This window comes from Panicum hallii, chromosome 1 (genome assembly GCF_002211085.1).
Source record: "Panicum hallii strain FIL2 chromosome 1, PHallii_v3.1, whole genome shotgun sequence".
Classification (NCBI taxonomy): Eukaryota; Viridiplantae; Streptophyta; class Magnoliopsida; order Poales; family Poaceae; genus Panicum; species Panicum hallii.
The window spans coordinates 52,710,896-52,734,154 of NC_038042.1; the positions used below are offsets into that span (position 1 = coordinate 52,710,896).

A 23,259-nucleotide genomic window follows, 5' to 3' on the forward strand; every position below is an offset into this window, starting at 1 on the left:
TATTTGCCCCCTTTTGTAACAGTTTAAGGACCAATCTTTTCAAGCAGCTATTGAACATCAACAACTCTTCTTCTTATTTGTTTTGAATTTCAATGTTATTTTTCCTCACGGATCAGATAGCAATATCCTGAAACTTCAGCTAATCTATCCATCTGTCATATGCTTTATCTTGACCATACAGCTTTGTGTTGACTACAATTTTCATGGTTCATGATAGGCATTTCTCAGCTCTTTGAGTGGATCAAATCACAAAGAGTTGGTTGATGCAATGGTAAAAATCAAATGCAATATGTGATCAGTGTAGGTTGCATAGGTGCATAGGATTATGTATTACTTAAGGATAGCGGCCAGTTTTCATTCAGTAGGGTTCATTCTCCAAGCTATTCTTTTCCTGGCACCGCAGGACCAATCATTCCCAGAATAGTGGATTTGGTCTGCTGGGTCCTGCTTCCTGAAGCTAAGCAGCTTTGCTGCCGGTACCACAATAGATATGCTGGCTTTTGGCCGTCAAGAGGGACATAAGGCTAGCTTGATGGTACATTTATTTGATCTCTAGTCTCAAAACAAAAGGTCAATGGTCTGTGCTGCAAAAGGTGCACCGGGCTTTCTTTACTTCATTACCGATGTCCTAGTTCTCTTAAGGGCCCATATCTCTACACATTTGTAATTGTTCAGTCCATCGTGCTCCAGTCCGTCCGTAGCCCCGCTAGGCCCTAACCATTATTCTATCTGCCTGCCTTGGACTTGAGAAAGTATATTATTATTGCAGAACTTTTGGTTTTAGCCCTATCCCCATGTTGCTCTATTCTAAATTAATCTATGCTTATCTTAATCCATGTACAGGGAGACTAACAGAAGTCCAAGATTCCTTTCTCCCGGATGGATGGTCCCAGTTGAGTTGGACGTTTTTGGTGGGAAGCGGACAAACCAAAGCAGGTTCTCATTTGACACCTATATTTTTCTAAACAAAATTAGTCCTTGCAGGACGTTTTCCAACAAAAATAATTACACCGAGACATAAATTTGCAACCTGCTAATCCATATATTCTCCCACCTGGATTGTGCATTTATGCCCATACTTTAAAAGCACAGGAAAGTTTATTCCTTGCCATGGGAGCAATCAAGAGATTGCTTAGACCACTAGCTCACTGATGGTTGACTCGAGTGTTGTTTCGAATCATCAGTCGGTTGGTGATTCGATCTGTTCATAGCTTGTTATGACTATTTGAGAACTTGGTTATGTCGAAACGTAAAATCTTAATAGAACCAGTTCGTTGCTGGCAAAATTGGATCGGAAGTACTTATAGAGGTTGCTCTATACTTTATGATCTTAAGGATGCCTTTCCCCTTTGGTGGCCCAGTGGGTTCCAAATCACTCAGCCCGGTCAACCAATCTGACCAGTGCTGCATCGTGGGTCCCAACTAAGTTAACCTACTAGGCTTCCACTCATCAAGAACTTTAACTACTGTCTTGTTACTTGCAAACAGTTTGTTCTCTCTTGGTCTGTGAGTGGCGTCGTACTCTTTAGACTTTTTGCTGCATGTGATAGTGAGAGAGTGGTGCAATTGGCAGAACTAGGCCCTGCTACCCCTGCCTCTATGATAACTTGGACCCCGGTCTCATTTTTCTTTTTAAAAAGTAAAAAAAAAAAACTGGGTCTGCTTTCATGCACCCTGTAGCCGAGAAAGAAATATGTTGAATATCTTGAGGAGCCGAGAAGTTTGGCTGTTAACTTAATGGGTTTCTGACCATGTCACATTTGTTACATCATGCTCAACATCTGAAAGGAACAAACTTCTTTCTAACTGCTTTCATGCACCCTGTAGCTCCCTGCTCAGACCGGAGCACCGCACTAAATGAAGAACGAGAATAGGTAGGTGGGACTTGGCAATTGGTCTCCCTCTTAATTAAAAGAATAAACACAGTTGAATCCAAGCCAGTGATGCTCGAACCTGTGATGAGATATGTACATCCGTATCCTCCATGGATTGAGATATGCTTAGTTCCTTGGTCCGCCAATTTTCAGTGAAGCTGCAAAGCTCTTATATATAAACTTGTAAGTACTTAGGTGCGGCATCTTTGTTAGCTTTCTAAACGTTCGGCTACTGGCTTATTGTTCTCGAGGCAGATTGAATTACACAGTTTATCATTATTTTCTTTACAGAAATCTTCTTCATATAACTGAACATTTTTTCCTCTCGAATTTTCATATCACCAGATTTAAATTAATTCTTGCTAGGACTGAAATAATCCATAATGTTGTTTAACTGAACTGTTCTCCTTGCCAATATCTTCATTCTGGGATTAAAAAAAAGACAAGATCATTTTTAAAAAAAAATGAATACAGAATGCTACCATGCTCACAGAAAGTAGCCTGGCTTTGGAAGACTTCAGGTCCTGTTCTGTTTTTCTTTGATATATCTCTTTCTTTGCAGGGTGGTTCTATCCTATACAGCTATACTACAGCACTGTTCAGACTTGGAATGAGCCACCCACCCAGGGCACCCACCCGTCTTTCAGCTCTTCAGATGTTAACATGCTGTGTCGTCAAAAGATTAGTTCGTTTGTCTGTCTTGGCACAGGTGGAGTCTCTGATTTTTTCCAATCAACTTTTCGATCTCATACATTTGTCTGTTGCCCGCTGAGATTTTCAGAGTGGGACGGGGGACAAGTACACGGCAGAAAACAACGGGAACGCAGTTCGGCACACTGCATCTTTCGCAGTACTGTGAATTTTGACTTGCCAGGTACCCTCAGAATCCAATGCCCCCCCTTCCTCTCGCTAACTTTCGGCCCCCCTGCTATCCTCACGTGAAACATCCTGCAGAACTCTTCTGTTCCTACATTTGCCCATGTTTGGATCCTTCTGTTTGGTTGCGCGATTTTGAAAAGGAGAAATATGCTGTCCAAACCCCCTCAAACTGTGAAATCTGTTATTTTTTTAAAAAAACAGTGAAATCTGCTTAGCTTTCAACTCAAATAGCAGTTAAATTGATGGTGCAAGTTAAATTGATGATGCAAACGGCTTCATGAAAAATCATGTGTAATACTCACAATATAAGAGCCCGTTTGGTAGGGGTGCGGCTAGTCTAAAATGGAGGCCCCAGTTCCAGTTTCTCTGGTGGAGCGGCTTTTTTGGTGGGGCTGAAACCGTTTTGAAAAAATATTTGGCAAAACGGATTCATCTGGCTGGTAAATACAAAGAAAGTATGAAATAACCACAATACCCTTCTTTTTTACTTTTCATTCTTCTCATTTATTTTTCTTTCTTCCCTTCTCTCTCCACCTTATCCTTTCTTCTACCATCTGCCTCCGCGCTGGCCACGGACCGTGCCTGCCTCCGTGCCCGCACCCTTCGCCTCCGCGAAACACCTCTGTGCCGGCGCCAGCAGCCCCTGGTCCCTCGACATCCGCGGCAGGCCGCCTCCTCCGCCTCGGGCTAGCGCCAGCGGCCTCCGCCTCCTCCGCCGTGGCTTGCCGCCTCCTGGCCTCCCGCCCCACCCTGTGTGCGCACTCCCACCGCCGCCCAACCTCCGGCTGCCGCGAGGAGGTGCAGCGCACGCGGGGCGGGGGCAAAGGTGGCAAGCGAGATATGAGAAGCCGCACAGAGCCACGTTTTATGGCTCCTCCTCCACCAAATCGCTCCAGAAAGCGAAAATTTCGAGACTTTACCGCCGGAGTCAGATGCGTGCATCCCATTTGGGAGGGCTCTAGCAGGAACCGCTCCCGGAGCCCTGCCAAAGAGGCTCTAAATTTGCATGGTATACTTCCTCCTCACCATTTTATTCTTTCTCCCATTCACCTCGTGCTCATAAACTGCTGTAGCTTTTTTTGAGCTTTACGAAACTTTAACTTTGTAAAACACCATGCTCCACTGAGGCACTCACCCAAGTCAGAGCGTACAGTATTTTTGTTCGGGACCGAGGGTGGGCCCACTAGTCAGCCGGCCAGCCATCCAATTCGAGTTTCCTACGCTCTGGCTGGCCCGCCAAAGCCATCCAATTTGCCGCGCCACGCCGCGCGGATTTACGCATCTGCCCCTGGGTGGAGTCCCATCCCCCGTAAATAAACCCGAGTGCGGGTGGCAAGCTCGAGGCGGAACGTTGACTCCTCTCCACTCCCCATCCCCTCCACGTCAACACCGCGCCGCCACGTCACCGCTCCCCCCCCCCCCCCCCCCTCTCCCCCCCTGCTCTGCGGCGTGAGGAGGGCGGGTGCGGACAAAACGGCCACCCACCATACCAGCTCCACCTGGCACTCTGCACTTCGACCCCTCAGTTAAGCATCGATTTGCAGCTCGGTCCTCCGGGGCTCTGGCTTTTGCCTAGGCTGTGTGTTCCCAAATTTGCAGGGAAGGCATCGAGGAAGAGTGATTTTATCAAACCGGCCCTTCGCGGCTACGGCGCTGCGTCTAGTAGTCATAGCGCACGGCGCACTCACGCACGGCGCCCTCGTCTCCCTCCTCGGCCAGTGCGGCGTACTGGTAAAAAAAGGGCACTCGGAGTAGCTTGGCCAGTGCTCCACACCGCTCGCTTTCCCCCACCGAAGACGGAGCCGGAGCGTCGGATGCCATGGGCAGCGGCGCGTCGCGGCTGCTCACCGCGTGCGCGTGCGCGCGGCCGGCGCCGGCGGCCGCGGACGACGGGCCGTGCTTGGACGACGCGCTCGGCCACTCCTTCTGCTACGCCGCCAACTCCGCCGCCGCCGCCGCGGGCCATTCGTCCTCCTTCCGCCACGCCATCTCCGGCGCCGCGCTCTCCGCCAACTCGTCAGTGCCCGTGCCGATCTACCACTCGTCGTCCGCCGGCGGCGGCATGCTGCCGCAGTACTCCTCCGCGTTCCACACATCCTCGTCCTTCTCCTCCGCGCCGCTGCAGCTCTCCAACCTCTCCTCGGGGCCGCTCTTCCTCTCCGGGCCCATCGACCGCGGCGGGCAGCTCTCCGGCCCGCTCGACCAGGCCGTGCCCTTCTCTGGCCCGCTCCCAGCGAAGCCCACCAAGCCCGCCCCCTCATCGTCGTCGCGAGGCTTCTCGAGGCGGTTCCGGAAGCCGTCATTCGGCAGCTTGCGGCGGAGCGTCTCGGAGAAGAACCGGCCCTGCGTCGTGCCGCTCCGTCGCGAGGACGGTGTGCAGTGGGCGCACGGCCGCGCCGGCGAGGACCGCGTCCACGTGGTGGTCTCCGAGGACCAGCGGTGGCTCTTCGTCGGCATCTACGACGGCTTCAACGGCCCCGAGGCCCCCGACTTCCTGGTCGCCAACCTCTACCGCTATCTGCTGCGCGAGCTCCGCGGGATCTTCTACGAAGAGGCCGACCCGGACTCCAAGCGTCTGTGGCAGTTCCTGGCGGACGGCGACGACGAGGACAGCGAGCTCGACTTCTCGGGCTCCGGCCGGTTCGCGCTGTCGCTCGCCAGGCTAAAGGAGCGGCGGCAACCCATATGGGCCCACGCCGCTGCTGCTGGCGACGGTCAAAGCGGCAGGGAGTGGGAAGTTAAGAGGTTGACGGCCGCGCCGGCGGTGAGGGACCACAGTGCGGTACTGACCGCGCTCACCCGAGCGCTAGCTGCTACAGAGTCGGCCTACCTGGACATGACCAACCAATCGATGGGCACCCACCCGGAGCTGGCGGTGACCGGTGCGTGCCTGCTCGTGGCCCTGTTGAGGGACGACGACGTGTATGTAATGAACCTTGGGGACAGCCGCGCCATCGTAGCGCAGCGACGGGATGATGATGATGATTGTGTGCTTGGAACCATGCGGGTGGAGGACATTGGTGTGGGCTTGGAGACCGAGGCAAGGATCCATGGGTATTCTGCGATTGGGCTTGAGGCATTGCAGCTGTCGACTGATCATAGCACAAGCATTGAAGAGGTAACCTTTTTGCAGACATAGCTGATTCACTATATTTGTGTGTGCTGACTTAGCTGAAAAGATGAGCCTGCGTTCAATATAATTGTTCAGACCCAATTGCATTCTGTGAATACATGTGCACTATGTGCATTGCCTGTTCAGCAGCATGGCATCTGCAGATGATAGTTCTTTTTGTAGTATTTGCATTCATATATCATAGGATTATTCAGAAGGCAGCTGTACTAACATCTCAGCACAATAACCGTATAGAGCAATTTTCTGGTTCACGCTGTATTGTCAATATCTCATCCCTCTTTCCCTTCATCATTGACATTTACATTGGATCCACTAGCCAACCTTTTTTTGTTTAAATGTGTTAGTGGAAAGGAATATGGATGTTTTAGCCATGAATTCTTTCTGCATATGAACTATATTCTTTCATGTCTATGTGCAGGAAGTGCAGAGGGTCAAACGCGAACATCCAGATGATGATCAGTGTATTGTGAATGACAGAGTTAAGGGCCGTCTAAAAGTTACCCGTGCATTTGGGGCAGGGTATCTCAAACAGGTAATAGGGACTGCAGGTTGATTGATATGGTAGGCTCAATGATAAGAGAAAAGTGGTAAATTTTAAGTCTGTGTATGTTTGTACAGGCAAAACTGAATGACGGATTGCTAGAGATGTTTCGCAATGAGTACATAGGTGACACACCATATATATCATGCACACCTTCTCTTTGCCACCACAAGCTCTCCACAAGGGATCAATTTCTGGTTCTTTCGTCTGATGGCTTATATCAGTATCTGAGCAATGAGGAGGTAGTTCTACATGTTGAGAATTTCATGGAGAGGTTTCCTGAGGGTGATCCTTCACAGAGTTTAATTGAGGAGCTACTCTCCCGTGCGGCAAAAAAAGCCGGTAAGCTTACAGTATGACCCTCTTCTTCTTTACTGAATGCAAATGCATTCATTTCTTGATCTATTGGCACTATAGTTATTCATGCTGCTTTATGTACTTGGGTGCTCGCACATTTTCATCTCGGATGGCAGACCAATCTTTGTAGAATAAACATATCTGTATGCATAAAAACTAGAAGTAATTCTACATAGCAAAGTTAAAGATCAGTTGTCAAAATCTCTAATGTCAGTTCGCAGCATGCAAGAATCCTCTGACCAAATTTTTACTACCCACACTTGATCTCTCCCTATAGGTTTTTACAGTGTTCAGATTTTGTCTGAACCTGTTTGATGCAATGATATGTACTGCTTTCCCTTCCAGCTTTTGATAGAGGATTTTTTCTTAGTCAAGATTCAATCTTTGATCAACATGCATGATAGTTTTTTTCAAATGTGATGTTGCTGATTTGAAAGCTTTCGCAGTACACTTCACACTGATAGCCTGTGGTTCTGTTTCTAGACAAGCTTGTGCTAGTTTTGATTGGGGTTTACTGACCTACCACCTAAAGCCGTCAATTATGGGACAGTTCCTCGCTGAAATGTGGCCCTGAGTCTCACTTGTCAATAAGGAATACAGATCCTCTGCCATACTGCACATAGGAACAGTAGTGCAGGTCGTGCTCTACAGTCTACAGTAGCTGGCAGTAGCACAGTAGCAGATGGGGTCCTCTGCAGTTGCTACTATTATTGTAGAGGTGGCATTAATGTCCATCAAAGAGTCATTGCTGTGGCATCAAATGCATGTATATGAGCTAAAGTTTCCAGTGTTATTTTATCCTCGGGCCCTTGACGCAAACTGGTTCAGAGTAGAGTTTCATGCAAACTTACAGTACAAGGATTTCAGTTCAAATCATAAGCTTAATAAGTATTATATTATTGGTGTAAAGAACACTAGGCTCCACTTGATCATTTCCACTCAACCATCAGAAAGTTTTAAACGATAGAAGCTATCAGAATCGTCCTTTGATTGTGCTGCTAGCTATTAAAATGGGTATGTATAAATTTAAAACATGATTATACAGTGCGCTCGGCAGCTCTGTAGGCTGGAGGGAACAGTGAGCGCCTAGGTGCCAACTATAAGAAGTTAGAACAGAGCATAGTTGAAGATTTGTCATACAACTGTAACGTGGTTTGGAAATTTTGTTGTATTGGCCATACAACTATCGAGGTTGAAATATCTTTGTGGTCATCCATGAGCATTATGCCGATACTAACCTGGAGTTTGTCTTCTTAGGTATGGACTTTTACGAGCTATTAGATATACCTCAAGGGGATCGAAGAAAATACCATGATGATGTCACCATCATGGTTATTTCTCTCGAAGGGAGAATCTGGAAATCCTCTGGAACATATGTGTGATGTTCAGCTGATCCACCATCAGTGTTGGTATTTATTCTGATGCAATGTTCAGCTGAAACCTCTTCAGCCGGTCAGCACCCCAGGCAACTGCATATATGCTCGTCAAGAGAGAAAAGTCAGCATTGCATACAGATATATGCAGTCCTCATACACTTGTCAAAGTGGAATTCTCCAGATGGAGATCATCGCTGATCCTGATATGAGCTTTGGCACAGCTCATGCCCATGAGTTAACTCCGAGATGCATTAAGGTTGCAGAGATATGACAGCCCATGTGGGGAGGATCTCCTTGGCAAAGCAGAGCCAATTTTGCTTTGTTTGCCGCCACAGCTTTCGTTGGTTAGTACTCACCTCTGACAATTTTTTCCACCTCGTGCTGTCATAGAGGTGGGTTCATTCATCCTTGGGGAAGAAGACATTTAGGTACATGCTGTTTTTTTTCTCATTCATGTGAGGAATGAGCCTGTATTATATCGAAAACTGGAACTGGTCAATTGTCATGGCAGAGAAATTGATGATTAGCACCTCGTTTTGTCCTGAAGGTGGCTCTCCTTTGAGTCTTTGATTGGTCTATATATATCTGAGATTGAGGTCCCTAAAAGAATGGGCCAGAGCTGTTAGTTTTTTCTTTTGAAATAATAGAGCTGTTAGTGGCCATGGAAGTGTATCGCCTCCCGCGGCAAAAACCACTCAATGCCTTCTCACTCTTGGCTGGTTCCTTGCCTCAGAAAGGTTATTATCAGGAGTCGGGACTCTCTTTCCATCGCGTGCATGAAGTCATAATGATTTTCTTTCTTCATGTGCATGGTTTATTTGTTTGCAAATGCTGACAGATTTAACTTGCCAACATGTTGCAAAGGAATGATTAAGAGGCTCAGAGCATGTAATTTCTGCAGTGTAGACGGAGCATGCAAACTGCAAACCTAACAGCAACGAGAACTGATTTTTTTTTTCAAGATCCTATCTCCGCCAACTGGACACCTTGTCAAACAAGTTTTACCACAAACACCCGTGCTTGTTGATTCGGTCAAGGACTTTGAACATTTGTCCAGCCAATTTCTGGCATTTGCTTTTGCAGTTGGCAAAGCACGAGCTGACTAATCCAAAGCTGCACGTCAGTACGTGCATTCAGTGGCGAAGCTGTGAAATGAGATTTTCCTACTAAATTCTCTCTTTTTTTTTCCATCTTATATACTTTGTGTTAACCTCATCTACTATCTACTATCTTAAGAAAGGACTTGTTCTACAACCTGCTGGCAAGTGGGGCCTACCTTTAAATTGCATTCTGACTTGTTTTTCCTAAGAACTAGCAAGGTGGCCCGCGCTAGCTAGTTTGTTTTTTGTTTGCATTTTCTTTTTACTTTTGTACTTTAACCGAAGAGATCTTTTGGTATTTTATTTACCTCTGATTCGCTCTCGTTAAATACTGCCCGCAGCTTTCTATGTACATGCATTCATATCAATCATTAATTTTTAAGTGCTTTATTCCATATCACCTTGGCATATTTTAATACTTTAAATTGCAATTTTTAAATTTGAGAATTGAGTTTAATATTAGGTCACAAGTGCACATTATAGCACGTAATATCTAAATTTGATAATTAATTGTAGTATGGTATAGGTTTGTCGTAGTTATTAAATATATTTATCTATATGTGTTAGTGATGCTGTCAAAGCCTACAACTTGTAACTTAGATGTTGCACTTTGATTTGTGCCTTCCAATATTTTGATTATTATTTAGCGAAAGAATCTCTAGTCTAGTTGGTCTAGTTGTTAATATCTCAGTAGTATCCAACAAATCTAGACATTAACTTCTTGTCGTAGTGAATTAAAAATAGGCATGGATTAAATATTAAGTTATATTAAAATAGTTGGGCCCTCCCTCTTGACTTTGGTCAAAAAATATCTTATATATTTATTTTCACCTATCCTTGCGAAACTTTATATATATATATATATATATATATATATATGACAAGTTTTTTCTACACTCGCATGTAGCTACTCTTATCATCAGAATATCACCGTGCGTATATTCGTATGCTAATTCTAAGATACTTCAAAGGGATATATATAAAAATTTTCAAAAGAATTCTTATTTTTTAAGTATATTATGATTATATCTTTAGTATATACTAGTATATAAAAATTAGCATGCCCACATACTCTATGTATGATCATATACCCAACGTATATACCATTATAGATGGTCTAATATGATCACATACTCTAGGTACATACTTTTCATTGGGTCAGATACGTCCTACATTATGAGATACATACGTGAGAGTAGCTGCAAGCGAGTGTGGAAAGTATTTTTCATATATATATATATGCTATATTAATATATATTTTTTTATTCAACCCAACCTATTGGTATTTTTTCCTCACTTTTGTTAATGTAAATTCTTGGTCTTTGGTCCATCTGACTGCATAAATTACTCCACTTTAGAGTTGTGCCATCTGTCTCAAACTCTTTTCTTTGATTTCCATTTGCTCTAGCTATTTTTACTGATTTCTCCCTCTTCCATTTTTTTTCCTCTACACATTTGAAATCGATTAGTGTGTTTGGTGTCCTATGCACCTAATAGAGAAGTTCCCTGTGGAGTTCGACTCTTGCTGAGTTTAGATTGTGCGTCAGAGGTTGCTTTGGTCCAATTGTTAGAATCTCTGAGTAGCATCCAACAAATTTAGACCTGACTCCTCGTCGGAGTGAATTAAAACGGGCTTGGATTAAATAAAAAGTTATATTAAAATAGGTTGGGCCCTCTCTCTTGACTTTGGTCAATTTTTTTGGTTATTTATTTTTTCCTATCGTTGCAAAACTTATATATACACATATATATATTAATAAATATATTTTTAATTTTTTATTCAGCCCAACCTATTGATATTTTTTCCCACTTTGATTATTGTACATTTTTGGTCTTTGGCCCATCTGACTGCATAAATCGGTCCACTTTAGAGTTGTGCCATCTATCTCTAACTCTTTTCTTTTATTTCCATTTTCTCTAGCTATTTCTACTGATTTCTCCCTCTTCCATTTTCTTCCTCCACATATTTGTAATCGATTAGTGTGTGTCGCATCCGATGCACCTAATAGAGAAGCTCCCTGTGGAGTTTGACTCTTGCTGAATTAGATTGTGCATCCGAGCTTACTTTTTTCCTGAGTGGCAGTGGCTGTCGGAATCATTTGTTGTATATCGTAGGCTATCGACTTAATTGGCTAGGTAATGCTTCAATTGGCACGATGCTGCTGTTGTTTTTTGGCATCTTTGAGGAGGATTAATATATTATTTGTTAAATATCTTAGGGGGAGCAAGATATTTATTTTGATTGTATGCATGATGTTTGTTTGTTCGTCGTAGAGCATTTTTCTTAGACAATTGCTTAACGTGAGCCATATGTCTCAAGTTTCCAATGCCCCTGTTAAGTTCCTGTTAAGTCTAATATGTTTGCCTTAATGTTGCATAGCATATGTAACACTAATTTGATACCTTACTATTATATTTTTTAAGCAATGCTTGACTATATATTTCTATTTACGAAAATTATTATGTTTGAGATGACATCTTATAGGAGGATTATGTCGTGCGGTAATCTAAATATGCAAAGCATTACCTATAACTGATTAGAAGATTTTCTTGTAGACATTGTTTTTGGCTTATTTTCTTGACCGGTTCCTTTCCGATTCCAAGTACATACATATGTGCAAGTTGTGGAATATATGGAATATTTTAATACACGTGGTAAGCTAAGCGGTTCTTTTGTCATGCCGTAGCTTTAGCCTAAATTGGACTGTTTTGATTAGTTTAAACCATTGCATCTTTATTGAATTTGATATGGACTCTTCTAATTATTTTAGACCGTTAGATCTTCATAAAATCCGACGGTGTAAATTTTTCTCTTTTTTAGATTATCGTGAGAATTTCTAAACTCTCTCGATGAACGTGGTGACTTTTTTAATACTCCTTTAATAATAGGTTCTTTGGATCCTGCACGATTCTTTGGATCCTTTATTCCAAACCTTGAGTATTTGGATTCAAGGTTCGGGAGCTGCGGGACACGTGTCATCAGCTGCTAATTTTTCAAATCCGTTGGAAGATAAGAACAGAAGACTCAAGATTAAATTGACCCTCAGCCTGATTCTACGAGTCAACGTAAGGTTCAGGGGCTACTCCATATGGAGTGCGAGTTCAATCGCACCCTATATAAAAGAAGACTTGACAACTACTCGGGGCACGAGCACTTCACAGACTCGACGCAACCAAGGAAGTAGTCGGAAGACACCTTCGAGATGAAGTTCGGGAGAACTTGAAAATGCCTTCAGAAGTATTCGAACGCCTGCAGTACTCAACTACGAAGAGCTCGGGGGCTTGTCAGACCTGGGCACACGGGACTGTGCACATAGCGTATTTTTCTTAGGATACGGGATGAGACATGGCCCGTGCCCTACATCTGTTGTAACTACTCGTAGTATAATAGGACTATTCATATAGTAGTGAAACTAGTCGGACACGGTAAGAAACTATTCGAAAAGTACTCGGGCAACACTTCTAGGTTTGTACCCGACTAGGACTTTCATGTAAACCTATCCCCCAGACTATATAAGGGCGGGCAGAGACCCTCTCCAAACAGAAGATCACCCGATTACCACCTAAGACAATACAAACCACACATGACGTAGGGTATTACGCTCTCAGCAACCCGAACTTGTCTAAACCTTGTATTTCTTGCACCTTTGAGTTTCTGATGTCGGCGACACCCTACCTACAAACTCACCACCTCGAGGGTATCTCTCGGTGAGCGTGGTGATAAAACACTGATAGTGGGGCTCTCATTACAAAACGGTTGTCAAAATGGTTACAATTCTTGGATACACAAATGAGTTGACAGAGTGTTTGCAAAGAAGTGAGCAAGATATTCTCAATGCAATTTTACTTGTTGGTGTGGCAAAGAATAGAATGCAGCAGTTGAGGGCTGATGGGTGGGTTGCATTCCTTCAAAGGGTCACTTTATTTTGCAATAAACATGGCATTCATGTTCCTGCAATGGAGGTTGCTTATGTGCCTTATGGAAGATCAAGACGGTTTGCTGCAAACCAAACAAATAATGATTATTTTAGAAGAGAAGTATATATTGATATTATTGACCAAATTAGTCAAGAACTTGATACTCGTTTTGATGAGGTTAATATGGAGTTGCTTTCTTGTATGGCAGCATTGAATCCTTCCAACTTATTTGCTTCATTTGATTCCCACAAGGTATGTAGATCATGCAAACTCATTTTTTTTCATTTCCGGTTCATGCTTTGTTATGACTTGAAATATCAATTTATTTTGGTCTTTTTATTCTTATAAGCTACTTAGGCTTGCTGAATTTTACCCCAATGATATTCCACGCAATGCTTTGCGAAGACTTGAAACGCAACTTGATAACTCTATTGATGATGTGAGAAAAGATGATAGCTTTAAATGTCTAAACAATCTTGTTGATCTCTCAGTTAAGCTTGTAGAAACAAACAGGGACCAAGTTTATGATTTGGTGTATTTGCTTCTCAAATTGGTATTGACTTTACCGGTGACAACGACAAGTGTTGAAAGAGCATTTTCAGCAATGAACTTAGTCAAGAGCAAGTCAAGAAATAGGATGAGTGATAGTCTTGAAGATATCCTGACCACCTTCATTGAGCGAGATATGTCCTTTAATATGAATGAAGATGATATATAGGAGACTTTCATGGCCATGAGAAAGCGTAAACCTAAGAAGAAATAGTATTGTAACCTTATCTGAACTATTATAAGCGTGTTCGCTTCATTTGATGCAAGTTTCATACTTAAATATGGATTGGAGATGTTTATAAGACATTTATTAATCTGTTGTGGACTCGTGGTATTCACCACTGTTTGCAGTTACTGTGAATCAAATGGAATGCTGATTTTCAGCTTTCCAAAGGCCACTCAAGTATTAAACGTAATGGGTAACTGGAATCAAAGTACCGAACTTCATAGCAACTTAGCAAGGCACTTGCTAGAGCTGGATTCCAGTAATCCGCGGATGCCAGACTACATCCGATCAGAATTTTTTTATCAGATGGTCCGTCGCAACATTGATAAATAACAGTTGCAACATCAGAAAATAATATTTGGAACATTACAAAAAATATATACAAATAATTCTGACATCCGATTTGAGGATGGAAATTTCACTGCAACATTGATACCATGTTTCATGCGATACCCACTACGAAACATAAAAAATAATAATTATAATATTAATGCTTGTCTCTTGCAACATGTGTGGAGCATCCGTTTTATGGACAGACATCGGACGTCTGTTCCGTAGCATTACCGTAGAAGTATAGCTGGATTCCAGGCGGCGGCGAGGTTCAAAGCCGCGCGCGGAGGGATCAGGTGAAAAGTAAACCCTGCCGCAGGGGAATCCCGAGGCGAAAAATATGAAATCACCGAGATACGCTTGCTTATGATTGGGTCACCGCGTAATAATCAATCCGGAGAGCAAATCACCTGTACGACCAGCACGATCTCGCGGCGGATTAGCCCCGAGCACCCGATGTTATTCTAGTGGCATGCGGCCGGCGATAATTCCTCGCCCGTTTGTTCTACGCGGGCTGGTCAACTTTGCCGATGATTCCTTGTGATCATGAGACGCGTCTAAGTACTTTCAAATTCTCTTTCCCTGTCTTTTTTTTTTAAAAAAAGGGCCGTGCTGTGATGCAGCTTTGTCCAAGAGTGGATTGTGGTTTTTCAAAAAGGAGATTTGAAAACAAAAAGAGGGTAGGAAAGCTGTACAGTGACATGGATTGAATTTGCAGAGCCGAAACTTGAGCATAGAGTTGTCGCGCATTTAAGGATGGTTAGGTGGCAGACGGTTCTCTGATCGACCTATTTCCGCTTCTGCAGACGAAAACTTCGCCTGCCAGTTGTGGTTGATGTTTAGAGGTCGTGACCCCACGGTCAGCTTAAGGTTGTGCTTGTGACAAACTGCAGGGTTTACCTGTCGTGTGTAATGCACGTTAGCCCTGGCTATCAGTTGTGCGTTACCACTAACTTTCTGCTGTGCACAGCACAAACAGAACTAGTAAGCTCCCAATCTGAACCTTCTTCCCTTCAGATAACCAGTCCGGCTTTGCAAGTTACTACCAGGCTACCAGCTGCTTGCAAACACAAGCCATTTGCAGCAGTCCTGCAAAGACCAATCTTATCTTACCTCGAGCAGAGACCATCCTTACTCGAAAAGGAAAACGTACAAATTACTACTCGTGAGTTTGAATGTTAGACCCTTCGGATTTGACCTGGCACAAGTGGATCCGATTTGTTTACTACGGAAAACAGGGAATGCATCTCACACTGGGGACAGGAAATAGGGCACGAAGCATCGCCGCCCAACCGCTCGCAACCAATGCACCGATACGACCAAGATGATCTCAGCGTTCGCAGCACCCAGCGCAAGATCTCATCTCACGACGTCCTCCCCCAAATCTCTCCACCATCTCCACCGAGCAACTCCTCTGAAGATGCACCTCACATTTCTAAAACGTCAAGTAAAAGTTGCAGTCTCACATCATGTAGGGCCTCGTTTCAACAAAAGCTTACATCATTCGGTCTCAATTTGCGTAGTTTTTGACGGGCAAACATCACCCAAAGCCTGCCTCATTAATGTGCCTGTTCATCAGTCTACAGCAATCTTCTGAACTTCTCATGGCTCCATAACCCCTCAGCAGTCACCACTAAGCCACTAATTCTGCTTAAAAAAATGCATTTAATCTAGTTTATTGGCCAACCTTGCAGTGTGCAAAGCATCTCTTACCATTCCGGCCTCGCTGACTATTGACTTGCACCAACGCCAGCCCATCATCGTGCCGTGTGCTAGTATTAAGGCCTCGTCGCATCACGGCCGTGCTTGGCCAGCGAAGAGCAGCGTGGTGGTCTGCATCGGCATCGCGATCTGCGGCGAGCCAGCCATGGAGGAGCCCCCTCACCTGTTCCTGTGTCCCATCTCCATGGAGCTCATGGACGACCCCGTCACGGTCTCCACCGGCGTCACCTACGACCGCCGCAGCATCGAGCAGTGGATCTTCGGGTACGGCCGGGCGACGTGCCCGGCCACCATGCAGCCGCTCGCTAACCTCGACCTCACGCCCAACCACACCCTCAAGCGCGTCATCGGATCCTGGCTCGACCGCGGCTCGCCGTCGACGTCGGCTTCCTCGTCGCCGTCGACGTCGTCATTGTCGAGCCCGGCCCACGAGCTGGCCACGCCGCTGGCGCGGATGCTGGAGGCGGAGCGGCTGCGGTCGGCGCTGGCCGACCTCGAGGAGACGCCGTTCAAGGTGACCGCGCTCAAGAACATGGGGGCCCGCATGGCCGGCGACGTGGCCATGCAGTGCGAGTTCGTGTCCTCGAGCGGGATCCAGGTGGTCGCCGGAGTCATGGCGCAGGCGCTCGCGGAGAGCGCCGCGGGCGGCGACTTCTCCGCCTTCGCGGCGTGCGAGGAGGCCGCCGCGGTGCTCGCCCTGCTCCCGCTCGCGGACGCGACGTCGGTGGGGTTCGTCCTTGCGCCGGAGTGCATGAGGCCGGTGATGGCATTGCTCCAGCGCGGCAGCGCCGAGGCGAGGCTGCACGCCATGGACATCGTAACCAAGATCTCCAATGCGGGCGCCGGAGACTGGACCGCCGGCATCGAGGTTGACGACGTGCTCAAGTCCCTCCTAGAGCTCCTGTCCGACGAGGTTTCCACGAAGCTCAGCTCCCGCGCGCTCGACGTGCTCCTCGACGTCGTGGAGCGGTCCCGCAACGGGCCCGCCAAGGCCGTGGAGGTCGGCGCGGTGCACGTCCTCGTCGAGCTCCTCGCCGACGCCGACGACCGCCACGACGCCGAGCGGATACTGCTGCTGCTCAAGCGCCTGTGCAAGTGCCCCGAGGGCCGCCTGGCCTTCGCGGAGAACGACCTGTCGGTGGCGGCCGTGGCGAAGACGATGCTGCGGGTGTCGCAGCTGGCCACCCAGCTAGCCGTCAAGGTGCTGTGGCTCGTGTCCGTGGTGGCGCCCTCGGAGAAGGTCCTGGAGGACATGGTGCTGACCGGCGCAGTGGCGAAGCTGCTGGGACTGCTGCACGTAGAGACCCCGCCGGCCACGAAGCAGAAGACGGTGAGGATGGTGAGAATCAATGGGGGGTTCTGGCGGCAGTACGCGTGCTTCCCTACCGATCTCAGGGATTACCTGCGGCTGCTCGACTGATTTGTTCATTGCTTGGTTGATTGGTTTGACCAATCGTATGTAATTAATTAAGCAGAAAACAAAAGCTTCGAAAGAGAAGATTTGGAAACTTATTGTGGTCACATATATAGAAATGTGAAAGGAATACGTACAGATATATACTTGATGCACACATGGAATCGCCTCATCCAATTGCCCTAGAGAATGCTTGAAGTTTATGAATTTTACAAGAATTTGGCAACAGACACTATAAACATGTTTCGAAACTCCTAGTATGAAATCGGATGAGAGTTTTCAACATCGGATGAGTTTTCATATCTCGGGACGAGCGCCACACGGTTCAAATCGAACGAGAGAGTTTTCATATGACCAAGATCTAACTAGTTCTTTTCCCTCCCAATTTCTTAAACTTTCAGAGGTTGGCAACCAATAGGATCAAGCACTTCATCAATTAGTCAAAACACATGGTATTTGGTAAGATTTCCTCGCTAGCTCCAACCAAAAAATGCTACCCGTCAAAGTTGAAACTAATGATCTAAAGGCATGATTGGACAAACTTTAGTAGGAGCCTATTTAGAAAGTCTGGCTTTGCGTGTTTTGGTTCCACAACTAAGCAATTCTAATATTTCTGAAATTTCAACCTAAAATTCATTTTTTTAGTGGTCCTAGAACTCATTTTTTTGTCTTTTCTTTAATGTTATTTTTTTCTTTCTATGTTACTTTTTCTGTTGGGAGGGTTTTATTTTTGGAAATATCCAGTGCGGGACCTCAACGCCAGCTGAAATTGAAAGTTGAAGCTTCGTGGGCCCAATTCCAGGTCACGTCCAAAAGCCACCAAGCAAATACGCCATCGTGAAAGGTCTATTCTGAAAAAAAGAACACACCGAAAGGTCCCGGACGGGAAGACGACTTGGTGCTCGTGCTGCCGCGAGATCTAACCAAACCCCGCGCCCTCCTCACCGTCCGGCGAGCCCCGGACCCTGCAGATCACCGGCGCTCGAGTGGTACCCAGAGGCGCGCGGTGGAACCGGCGGCGAGATAAGGGCCGCGCCGAACGCTCGGGCCGCGGGCGGGCGACGATGCCGGTGGCGGCGTCGGCCATCTACTTCCTCAACCTCCGCGGTGACGTACTCATCAACCGCCTCTACCGCGACGATGTCGGGTATGCTGTGCCCTCTTGGGCTTGGACCCTGTAGATCTAGTGGCTCCAGGAGGGATCGACTTGTTGTCTTCTAGCTCGCGGCTGCGCAGATCGCGAGAGGGCTAGTTGGGTGGATTGTGGAATTCTATCCATTTTTATTTAGAGAGTGATGAATGTTTAGCTTGGCGGAGCTGGAATGGGAGGCAGGCCTTGGCGACTCACGCGTCAGGCGCTAAAATCTGGTTGTTGTCATCCAGAGTAGTTCGAATTTGGAAATGATGTTAAGTTTTTCTGGCTAGCAACTGTGGAGATACTTCCCTTGTGAAGTGGAGCAAAGTGCCTAATCACTGATTCGGGGAATTTGTTCCAAGTATTCACCTAGACTCCTAGAGCTGTTCACCTATGATTGCCTTAAAGGAAGACGTGACTGTGTACTAGGCTACTAAGTTTTATCATTTCAATCTAGTGATTAATCCACAGATTTTATCACTGTGCAGTTCACTTGATCATTCTCAGTTGGTTTTTACATTAGGCGAAACATTTGCAGTGAAACTTTATGGACTGCACATTTGGACCTATTTTGAAATTTAGGATCTGCATAAGGTTTGCATTTGTTCCATAGGTAACATTTTATATCATTTCCCCTATAATGCATATGTTCAATACCATACACATTATTTTCTCGATGATGCTGAAATGTAAATTACTAGGAGGATCACCACAATCATACTATCATCTATTATCTTACTGTGTCTGTAACATCAACTCTGAGGATGCATTTTACTCCCTTCATTTTCAATTCCATGTTTTTCTTACTTGGTCAACTCACATTTAGTGACTAAATCCCATTGTATTCATATACTGTTATGCAGGGGAAATATGGTTGATGCGTTCAGGATGCATATTATGCAAACAAAAGAACTTGGCACATGCCCTGTTCGGCAAATAGGAGGCTGTTCCTTCCTTTACATGAGGATCAGTAATGTTTACATTGTGATTGTGGTTAGCAGCAATGCTAATGTTGCTTGTGCTTTCAAGTTTGTAGTCGAGGTATGTGAGTCTTTTTTTGATATAGAAACTTTTAGAACAAAATTTGCATAGCCCACAAAGTTATTTGTACAACCTTGATGGTTTGGGAGTTTTAAATATGCGTCTTAAATTGTCAGTACTGATAAATTTAGCAGCATAAATGATCACCCTGTTCTCCCACATTTTTGCATATTAATTTCATAATTTGTTTATAGTAAAGAAGAGATGACTTGGTCTTGTAAACCATAACGGAAAGCAAAGAATGTGCCAGTACGAGGAAAGAGAAAATAAAGGGGAGAAGCATACATCAAGACTTGGGAGACTAGATGATTGAGTCCACAGACATATAGTTACGAAAGTGGTATCAATTGGTCACTTAATGAACTGGACAGTTTTTAGGAATTGTGTAATAGGCACTCTTTCTTGATCGAGAGAGTACAAATATATGGATTCATTAACTTGAATTATTATAATGTTAGGATTGTATCACGAAGGTTGGCTTTATATTGCAAATAGAACTTGTTATTTGCTAAGGGTGAGGAATTAGATTTTAGCCCTTCTTAATTAAATTCAGAGATCTAAACATCATCCTGCATTCCTGCAGCTTTCCAAAATATTTTGCACTGGTCTATGTTATTGTTTATTATCTGGGCTGAATATTATTTGAAACTATCAGGCAGTGGCTCTCTTCAAGTCCTACTTTGGTGGAGCTTTTGATGAAGATGCCATCAGGAATAACTTTGTTTTAATATATGAACTTCTTGATGGTAATGCAGCATCTTGTTTTTTACTTCGCTCACTGCTACAATGGATATTTCTGTGCCTTTATACAGTCTTTGATACTGTGCAGAGATTATGGATTTTGGTTATCCTCAAAATCTGTCACCTGAAATCTTGAAGTTGTATATAACTCAAGAAGGCGTCCGGTCACCATTTTCCTCCAAGGTCAGAAAATGTGGATCTGAAATTTGATGTGATGGGCTAAAAGTTTACCAAAAGCTGCATGCTGATTGGTGTTCTTCTATGAAACCATCTAAGTACTACTTTTTTTTTTAATTTCTGTGCTGATAGGCCTCAGACAAGCCTGTTCCAAATGCGACCCTTCAAGTCACTGGTGCTGTTGGTTGGAGAAGAGAGGGTCTTATGTACAAGAAGAATGAGGTACTTGAACTTTATTTATGAAACTTTAAGGTGTATTTGGGAGCAGGCACTAGCGATGTTATGTGTCCCAGTACAGCATAAGGCGCTTGCAATGGCCAGGATCATGCATATATTCCAAAACGCACCCTAATTCCTGCACATATTATGCATGTGCTGTGTACTGATTTTTGTTTGATAGTTTGCCTTTTTGAAAATTTGTTTCACGTTATCTTATCTTGTCCCGATCTTTACCTCTGCTCATCACTGGTGGAGTAATATTATCTCTTTTTTTCAGGTTTTCTTGGACATAGTTGAGAGTGTAAACCTTCTAATGTCTTCAAAAGGTACTTTACGGACCCATGTCCTTAAGAGTTACTCAATTGTCTTCCTTGTATTAAATGATGCTCCTTGTGCACATATATCTGCCATTCCTGCAGGGAGTGTTCTGCGATGTGATGTGACAGGAAAGATTCTTATGAAGTGCTTCCTTTCTGGAATGCCTGATCTGAAGCTGGGATTAAATGACAAGATTGGGCTTGAAAAGGAAGCCCAACTGAAGTCCAGGCCTACAAAGAGGTTACTTTCTTAGTTATTATAAAATCTCGAAGAAAGCTGTGGACTGTTTTGCTGCTTAACTATTGCTAATAGATTGTAAACCTTCTATTTTGTTATTTCTGCTATATTTTTTACTGACATTCGTCTGCTATTTCTTACAGTGGAAAGACCATAGAACTTGATGATGTCACATTCCACCAGTGTGTCAACTTAACAAGATTTAACTCAGAAAAGACAGTCAGCTTCGTGCCACCAGATGGTGAATTTGAATTGATGAAGTAATCTTCTCAATTTCTTTTGTGCTTTTAATTCCTTCCCTGGTAGACCAGATTTTATTAACTGCACTTTGGCTGGCTTTTGATGGATAAATTTTGTTACAGGTACCGAATCACAGAGGGTGTCAACCTTCCATTCCGTGTTCTTCCGACAATTAAGGAATTGGGTCGAACGCGGATGGAGATTAATGTGAAAGTAAGTGAGGCTATATTTAGATTGCTGGATTCATAATTGATTTTACTGACATGAACCTTAATGTCACAGGTCAAGAGTGTTTTCGGTGCTAAGATGTTCGCACTAGGTGTCGTTGTCAAAGTACCAGTTCCAAAGCAGACAGCGAAGACTAGCTTCCAAACAACATCAGGCAAAGCAAAATACAATGCTTCGATTGATTCACTGGTGTGGAAGTATGTGCTGGTTACCTTGATCTAGCATACATCTGGAGTTGTTACGTTTTTGGAACTTCTTTCTACTCAGCCATATCACAAGTGATAAGCGCATTTGAACTGATGACACGCTTCTAAAACTACAGGATCAGGAAATTCCCTGGACAGACTGAGGCAACTATGAGTGCAGAGGTTGAGTTGATCTCTACCATGGGTGAAAAGAAGTCATGGAACAGACCACCTATTCAGATGGAATTCCAGGTAACACCCACACCTCCTTTTGAAGATCCTTTGTGATCTATACTTAATTTCATCTATCATCTGCAACTTGGAACTGAAAATGCAAAATAGCGGAGGGCTCAAGAATAGTTTATGAACTGAGTTTGGGCCTACACGAGAAATTGAATTGTAGTGTTTCATGTTGGAACTTGTTTGTTCAGGCATTGCCTTCTAGTGTCTTATGAAAAATATCTACCCATGCTAGGTCATTCTGATAGAATATGCTATCGAACTGATCATATGGTTATGTTGTTTGAGTACTTTCTCAAGTCTCAACACTGTCCTCCATGCTCTATCTGATGCCTCTTTCCTGTAGGTTCCAATGTTCACGGCTTCTGGTCTACGTGTTCGGTTCCTTAAGGTATGTAGAACAAGTGTTGATGTGAAACCTTGCAACATCTGAGATGAAAATCATCATGTGATACATTTTTCCAGGTCTGGGAGAAGAGCGGTTACAACACTGTTGAGTGGGTTCGCTACATCACGAGAGCAGGATCATACGAGATAAGGTGTTAGTGACAGATAAAATCTTTCAAGCTTCATTGAACAGTTATTTCAAGGATCCACAGAGGTCTCTCTGTACGGCATCATGCATGATTATAAAGCGCGTATAATGTGACACAACTATCTCCAAACCTTGTATTTTAGCAGGGGGGGAAGCCAGGGCAGACCAGACAGTTTCCCCTTATGTTCTTCTATTCACTGTAGTCTGGGATATCTATTCGCCCCCTCGTGCCCTGTTTGTTTGGTAGGGAGTATTTTTGTTTGTATATTTGGCGGTAGCGTTCCTTGTTGATCAATATACACCCCTTATCAGTTTGTATTATTTTTCGCCTTAAATGGATGAGTGGTTTCACTTGGCATAACAGTGTACAAACATTTGATGCATAAGATTTGGTATAATTGCAGATTAGCAGTGTTTTGATGTGAAGATGCTACAGGTCGCATTGTGTTCCTGCCTACCTAGTAAATATTTTCAGAATTTTTTTGTGAATGAGGATGATTGTCGCATACTACATAGTAAGTACTCCATCCATCCAAAAAAAAAT

The 23,259-nt window shown here is 44.5% G+C and overlaps 3 protein-coding genes across 3 annotated transcripts; all 3 read left to right on the top strand.

Moving 5' to 3' along the window:
- The first annotated feature begins 4,224 nt into the window (after window positions 1-4,224).
- On the top strand, window positions 4,225-8,706 carry LOC112888102 (probable protein phosphatase 2C 26). Its single transcript, XM_025954457.1, has 4 exons — window positions 4,225-5,871; window positions 6,305-6,418; window positions 6,505-6,769; window positions 8,042-8,706. Exons 1-4 carry the CDS (start codon window positions 4,573-4,575, stop codon window positions 8,164-8,166), a joined length of 1,803 nt encoding a protein of 600 aa, XP_025810242.1. The 5' UTR covers window positions 4,225-4,572; the 3' UTR covers window positions 8,167-8,706.
- A 7,408-nt stretch (window positions 8,707-16,114) lies between these two features.
- Window positions 16,115-17,565, top strand: LOC112878053 (E3 ubiquitin-protein ligase PUB23-like). The gene has a single exon (XM_025942450.1). The coding sequence runs from the start codon at window positions 16,151-16,153 to the stop codon at window positions 17,423-17,425; it is 1,275 nt and encodes a 424-aa protein (XP_025798235.1). The 5' UTR covers window positions 16,115-16,150; the 3' UTR covers window positions 17,426-17,565.
- A 708-nt stretch (window positions 17,566-18,273) lies between these two features.
- LOC112876942 (AP-2 complex subunit mu) lies at window positions 18,274-23,123 on the top strand. The gene is made up of 13 exons (XM_025941127.1): window positions 18,274-18,566; window positions 19,418-19,595; window positions 20,251-20,341; window positions 20,425-20,519; window positions 20,646-20,735; window positions 21,010-21,058; window positions 21,152-21,290; window positions 21,431-21,547; window positions 21,650-21,740; window positions 21,810-21,952; window positions 22,078-22,192; window positions 22,527-22,571; window positions 22,646-23,123. The coding sequence occupies exons 1-13, from the start codon at window positions 18,484-18,486 to the stop codon at window positions 22,724-22,726; spliced, it is 1,317 nt and encodes a 438-aa protein (XP_025796912.1). The 5' UTR covers window positions 18,274-18,483; the 3' UTR covers window positions 22,727-23,123.
- The last annotated feature ends 136 nt before the right edge of the window (window positions 23,124-23,259 follow it).

Bases quoted from the DNA above. Each gene is read 5' to 3' on its own strand.
- LOC112876942 (XM_025941127.1), top strand. From the start codon at position 18,484: ATGCCGGTGGCGGCGTCGGCCATCTACTTCCTCAACCTCCGCGGTGAC. The intron at 20,736-21,009 runs GTACTTGAACTT...TCTTTTTTTCAG, and splicing joins TTATGTACAAGAAGAATGAG to GTTTTCTTGGACATAGTTGA. The intron at 21,059-21,151 runs GTACTTTACGGA...CCATTCCTGCAG, and splicing joins CCTTCTAATGTCTTCAAAAG to GGAGTGTTCTGCGATGTGAT.
- LOC112878053 (XM_025942450.1), top strand. From the start codon at position 16,151: ATGGAGGAGCCCCCTCACCTGTTCCTGTGTCCCATCTCCATGGAGCTC.
- LOC112888102 (XM_025954457.1), top strand. From the start codon at position 4,573: ATGGGCAGCGGCGCGTCGCGGCTGCTCACCGCGTGCGCGTGCGCGCGG. The intron at 6,419-6,504 runs GTAATAGGGACT...ATGTTTGTACAG, and splicing joins GGGCAGGGTATCTCAAACAG to GCAAAACTGAATGACGGATT. The intron at 6,770-8,041 runs GTAAGCTTACAG...TTGTCTTCTTAG, and splicing joins CCGTGCGGCAAAAAAAGCCG to GTATGGACTTTTACGAGCTA.